The 6296-nt window shown below is 41.1% G+C and overlaps 1 protein-coding gene across 1 annotated transcript; it reads left to right on the top strand.

Moving 5' to 3' along the window:
• Nucleotides 1-449: 449 nt before the first annotated feature.
• LOC308379896 (tubulin delta chain-like) lies at nt 450-4174 on the top strand (the record flags this gene model as incomplete). Its single annotated transcript, XM_080857159.1, has 10 exons — nt 450-623; nt 743-838; nt 922-983; nt 1261-1398; nt 2148-2289; nt 2527-2718; nt 3003-3098; nt 3356-3431; nt 3708-3843; nt 3921-4174. The coding sequence occupies exons 1-10, from the start codon at nt 526-528 to the stop codon at nt 4172-4174; spliced, it is 1290 nt and encodes a 429-aa protein (XP_080713285.1). The 5' UTR covers nt 450-525.
• Between the last annotated feature and the right edge of the window lie 2122 nt (nt 4175-6296).

Raw genomic sequence — 6296 nt, 5'->3', positions numbered from 1 at the left:
TGGTGAAGCTTAGCTAGCTAGGCTATGCTAGTGAGGTCTGAGGCTAGGTAGAACACACTCCCGACGACTCCTCCTCTCCCATCGAACCCATGCCATGACGAGAATGATGACAGGGAAGTGAGTTTTTATCATATAGAAATCTTACGTTACCTAACTTTCCTTTCGTTAAACATCAGTTGGATAGCTACAAGCATAGTAGATTTACGACCAAGCCGCGAGACACTCAATGGTTTTGAATTGCCCGCATTGAAGACGGCAGGTAACTGGAAGTGGGAAGATGCCTTTAGGGGCCGCATTAGATTTCACTAATGTCGGTATACAACGTTAGTCATCCAATCTGTGGCCTTTGCAATAATTTAAAACAACAAAAAACAACTCTTGGTTAAGGGTGCTGTACGAGGAGTTTAGCTCACCGTCTTTATGAGCACTTGTGCTTTGAAGTTTGGCGATATAGTTTTAAAAGTGCACACGCGATTAGTGTACAACATAACGCACTCTAATTTCTTGTCAGTTGACCTGGCAGTGATGTCGGCCGTGATACTTCAGGTGGGTCAATGTGGAAATCAAGTGGGCCTTGAATGGTGCGAGATGCTGTCAAAGACCTCCGAACAATGCGGACATGGGTGAGTTGGATGTATGGAACAAAAACTAATAGTTACCTCCATAGACATAGAATACGACCACTCTCCACCCACACGCTGTCTCTCTCTTCCTGACACACACTTGTTGCCTTATTTGATAGGTCTCCTTACATCACGAAAGAAGGCACCTTGGCAGTGGTCTGTGTAGACAGTGATCCCAAGGTTTTGAGAAGAGCTCAGCGGCTGGTTAGGAATAAGTGAGCCTACTTTGAAATTCGATCAAGTCGGTTACAGTTTTCATTTTCAATAGGCTGACATACAAACTGTGTTTGTTCAACAGAACGTTACTCGAGTCCAATATTGTCCAAGGAAAAGGAGGCAGAGGAAACAACTGGGCCTATGGTACGGGTCACTCAATTGCAGAGAAAGTGATTGGAGTGATTCAAATTTAAAACTACAGTGCATAGAAATTCACTTAATAGAGATCACTTTGTCCATTTGGTACAGTTTTGTTTGGTCAATTTCTAAGTGCCCACTAATTACATTTTGTCTTTATTTTGCTACTGCATCTAGTGTTTTGATTAGTCCTCTAGTATAAAGGAATGAGCACAGTATTTGAGATCAGAATGGGAAATACAAATTTAGAAATAACAGCATTTTCCCAATACATTAATACAAGGCTACCATGGACACTGGGTTGAAGAGGGTGATCAGCTGCTCCAACAGGCAATGGAGGCTGTGAGGCAGGAGGCAGAAAGACGTGATTACTATGGTGGAACTATAATGTTGCACAGTGTCAGTGGAGGCACGGGATCTGGTGAGTGCCACAGAATCACATCAAGCCTTTGATCTTATTGGTCTTTGATCAGTTCATCATATACTACAGTACATCAGCAAATATGAACAAAGGGAGGAAGCACAATGAGATATTAAAGCTGCAAACAGCGTTGAGCGGGCCCGAGCACGCGCGCACGTCGGGGAAGGCGCTGGTCGATGGCTGACGCGCATCGCACAGCCTTCCTAGTTATACAGTTGAATGGAGAGGGAGAGAAGAGGAGCCTTGGAACCTTGGCGCAGGTGTCAGTGAAGCACAGGTGCAAGCCAGTTTAATGACCCTATTATGATGTCATAATGCCACAGAGTTCTGCCATGCAAGTCTATGGGGAAAAAAGGGGAACAATAGATGAACAATAGAACAAACATCCCTGCAAAATTTGGTGAGTTTTCGAGCAAGTTTTGCACAGAAAAAAAAAAGAATAATAAGAAACCATACAGTTACAATAGGGCTTCGCTGCCTTCAGCAGCTCGGGCCCTAATAATGTGTTTAGTTAAACATTGTGTGTAACAGAGTGTGCTGTATTTTAATAGGGTAATGATCTACAATACACAGGGTTCTATTAAACCCAGATTTACTGACTTCATAGTTGTGCAAGAAAGTGTTCTGATGACCTTTTTTAGATGTTATGTAACTTAGTGGAGAGACAACAGTTAATTCATGTGTTCCATTTTATGTCTTATTTGCGAGTCTAAGAATCAATGCCATTTGTGATGTTCTTGCTCTGGCAGGACTGGGCTCACGGCTTTGTGAGGAAATTCGTGCAGAGTTTCCTGTGAGTCACATTCTCACAGTGTCTGTGGTTCCCCATCAGAGTGGAGAGAGCCCACTTCAGCACTACAACACCCTACTGAGTCTGGCTGCGCTACACAGGTAGGTCTTGCTAATGAATATACAAACATAACCGATATTGTTTGTTGCAACATGCAAGATATTATTTGTCATTTTGTTTGATTTAACAGCCATTACAATTTATACATCAGATTATTATTATTTTGTTTTTGTTTGGGAGTGTGATGTTTAAATACTTCCAAAAATGCAGCGTTAAACTATTTCCAATTAATGACGGTGGGCCATGCTTGATTAAACACGTTTGTGTTTTTTCTGCAGAAGTTCTGATGGCATCCTACTCTTTCACAATGACCAGGCCCTCAGCTATAGCGGGGTCCTACAGAAGAAGGTTTCCGGCACATCTGGACTTTCTAGTGGTCTGTTGCAAGGCACTCTTTCATTCATGAATAAACATATTGTCTCATGCATCGCTGGACTTCTGCTACCTGTTCACAGCCTCACAACAGCCAGGTAATAACAGACCAGTGCTTATATATATATAAATGTGTAACAGCAGCACAGATATTGCATTTCATTTTATTAATGCAATGTCATTTCAATTTATTTTGATAATATATTAGCTAACATTGTTCTACCAATTTCATAAAAATGTTTAATGATTATTGTAGGCCTAATGAAAATGTTCTAGTTAAATTTATTCTTGAAAGATGTCACTCTCTCTGAATACCAAGGGTCATTGGGCAACCCCAGTTTATTTCACTATGACTGATGAATGCATGCTTGCTTGTGTGCAGCAATCGGAGTTTAGGTGTGGAGCCTTGGGAGCTGATTCGGTCTGTGTGCCCAATGCCTGCAGCTAAACTCCTGTCCATCACCCAGGCAGGCTCCAGGTGTGATCTCCAATGCTTCTGCCCGTCTTTAATGCAGTTCAAAATTTAGGTAGCTCAAGTTCTTGTACTTCATACCCAGATTGTAGGAAGAGAATGGGAGAGAATGAAGTATAATTACATTACGTGCAATTTAAATGCACTGACTGTAAGCCTGTGTTTTACTATTACTTGAAAATACTAGAAAGCTGATGCTGTGTATGACCTTGGTTGTTGTGTAAACAAATATTTACATTTTTGTCATGTTTGTCTCTCTTTAGAGAAAAACTGAAATGGGACAGTTTGGCAAGCAGTACTCTCCAGTCTGTACCACAGGTGTCTCTCGCAGGGAGACCTGTATCTTTTTAAATGCCGAGAAACAAAAACAATATGCCTGCATCTACCTGGATTCTCATTTCAGATCTCACCTGGGTCGTTGTGTGCCGCATGGTGGTTCAAGACCATTACACGCTAACTTAAACCCCTTTCCGTGTCATCATTCCAAATTTTTGTTAATAAGAGCATATTAGTCAGAAAAAGGCTGCATAGCAAAAGACATGCGTCTTTCATTAGCTTTTTTTCTGTTCAGCAAACTAATCCTTCAGACAGACCCTCCTTATCAGTTGAATTCAGTACACCAGTCGGGCTGTCCTTGCAGTGGCAAGAGGTGACCTGGACAACTCTTTTATAATGTCCAGTGCAGTAAATAAACTAAAGCGAGGACATCGTTGTGTAGCATGGAACCCCTTCCCCGTCGATCACTGGACAGGTATTCAGTGTTCACCAGAGGTTTTAGGGCATTTTTTTTCTCGTTATTGAATATTATAGAATAATATATTATATAAAAGTGTGGAATTCTGTGCTTATTTTCAGATCCTTGTAATGAGGTTGGTTTGTCACCAAATGCACACCTTCTTACGGTTTGCTCCAATCACAGCAGTGTTACCTCTTTGCTCGATCACGTGGTACAGCGAACCAAAGAGATGATTTGTGTGCGAGCTTATCTACACTGGTATGAACGCTATGGTGTGGAGGATCAAGACTTTCAGCAGGCTGTTGAAACTCTCCTGAAAGTCGTGGAGGAGTATGATGCACATTGATATGAGTTCAACACTGTCGTAGACAGTATTTTCAGACAAAATCACTTGCAAAAAAAAAACATAACAATATAGTTTGTGGAACTGTAAAAAAAAATTAAAAAAATTAAATAAATAAATATCTCTCACTTTTTTGTGGCTCTTTTGTATTCTTACTATTTCACTTTTGTATTGCTCTTTTTTTACTCAGTGGGTTCTGTGACCCTGTGTTTGCACCTACATGAGAATTATTGAATTCTGTGTCTAATAAATATATACAAAAAATTACCTTACAGTGTTTTATTCATGTTTATGTAGTTAAAAGCTGGATGTTTAGTTTTCTGGTAGCCTCTAAGTTCACCATATACGTAGGTTTGTATAAGCACATTGACTGCATCAAGGCACCATTGCAGGAAATAATATTGCCTTAAAGAGGGCTTTGAAATAGCTTTGCCTTTTCATTCAGCCAAAAAGAACATACTCCTTGGGGGGTTATCACGTGACGACATTTTATAAGGAGTAGTGGACATGAAAATGTATCAACGTTTTGCACGATACCTGTTGTGCTGCTAACTACCCTAGATAACCACATTCTATATTGCAACTGTGAATTTTTTTATTTTAGCAGACTCTTCTTGCAAATAACCACATGAAATGAGAAGGTAGCCTATTAGCTGAACTTAGCTATAGGTGTTTTTTTAAATATATATATATATATATATATATATATAATTATGACCGCCGCAGCGCTTTATAGGTTTAGTCGTAGTTTTTTTTTCATTTTTTTTCCTTTTTCTTTTTCTGTTTGCCGATTATCTGTCAACGATTCCCGGGACACTGAAACACCGAGGTGCACGAAATTTGGTGGGCATGTAGCCCCACTAGATGAGCGTGGAACCATTGATTTTCTTTTTGATCCGTTGCACCCCCGTCGGACTGGACCCGTTTTAAAGAGGGTGGGGAGATTCAGTTTTCTGTGAATAAGTCGAAAACCGTAGGGCTTAGGAGGACCACATTTTTTTTGTATGTTGGTCTTAAGAGGCCACGTCAACCATTCCACTACCACTTATTTCATGTATAGCGCCACCTGGTTACAAATGAAAAAGCAAAAATGGAGTGTTGTAAAACATTTTAATTGTAAGTTGACAAGGTCAGAACTTCACGAAATCGGAGGTGTGGGATCACTATGACACCTTCTGACTGCACGTTAAGTTTCGTGGAATTCCGTTCACGGGGGGGCATGAAATAAATTGATTTATATGATCATACACCAACTGGCCTGTAGGTGGCCCGACACAGTTTTCTTCGAATATCCCGAGAACCGTACGGGCTTGGAGGGCCAAATTGTTCTTGTATGTTTGTGTCAAGGGGCCATGTCAACCCATACCATAACCAGTCATTACATGTATAGCGCCACCTAGTTGAACATTAAAAAGCAAAAATGAGGTGTTTTAATCGAATATATGTCAAAGTGCTTGAAAAATTACCAAATTTGCCAGGGACATCAAGCCTGTAACTGTCAAACAAAGTGTCTTATAACTCAATCGCATATATGTCAAAGTGCTCGAAAAATTACCAAATTTGCCAGGGACATCAAGCCTGTAACCGTCCATCTTCAGTAGAGTTTTTGTCCATGGATGGAGCAAAATGGCTCTGTAGCGCCCCCTAGAACATTGCAAAAAACCCTGCACATTGGGGTTATTTTGGCGTAGCTTGATGGAATTTGGTACACGTCTTCATCATGCTTGGACGTACTAAAAAGTCTCTTGATGCTCTGGTGGCAGGTCCACAGGAAGTCGGCCATTTTGAGTGGAAGATGCGCTTTGACGGTGTTTGCACACCTCCCATCTGATCGAACTCCTCCGACAAATTTAATGGTAACGCCTTGAAATGTGGTCAGGTTACTCTTCAGCCGTGGGCGACTAAAAGTTGTATAAGATTTTCTCATTAGTCGGAAGGTGTGGCTGTGGCAGACCCTCAAACTTTGCCAACTTGCCAGTGCTTGCCACAAAACACAAAGTCTCTTATAACTCTTGCGTACATTGTTTGATCCAGAGAAAATGTCCTAGGGTGGACGCTGGATCCAGCCCGAACGCGTACATATGCCTGACTGATATCACCTATAGCGCCACCTGTTTGTGGTTGG

The sequence above is a fragment of the Sprattus sprattus genome (assembly GCF_963457725.1).
Source record: "Sprattus sprattus genome assembly, chromosome: 18".
Lineage (NCBI taxonomy): Eukaryota > Metazoa > Chordata > Actinopteri > Clupeiformes > Clupeidae > Sprattus > Sprattus sprattus.
The sequence above is the reverse complement of the archived record's forward strand: the minus strand, read 5'-3'. Positions and strand labels throughout refer to the sequence as shown.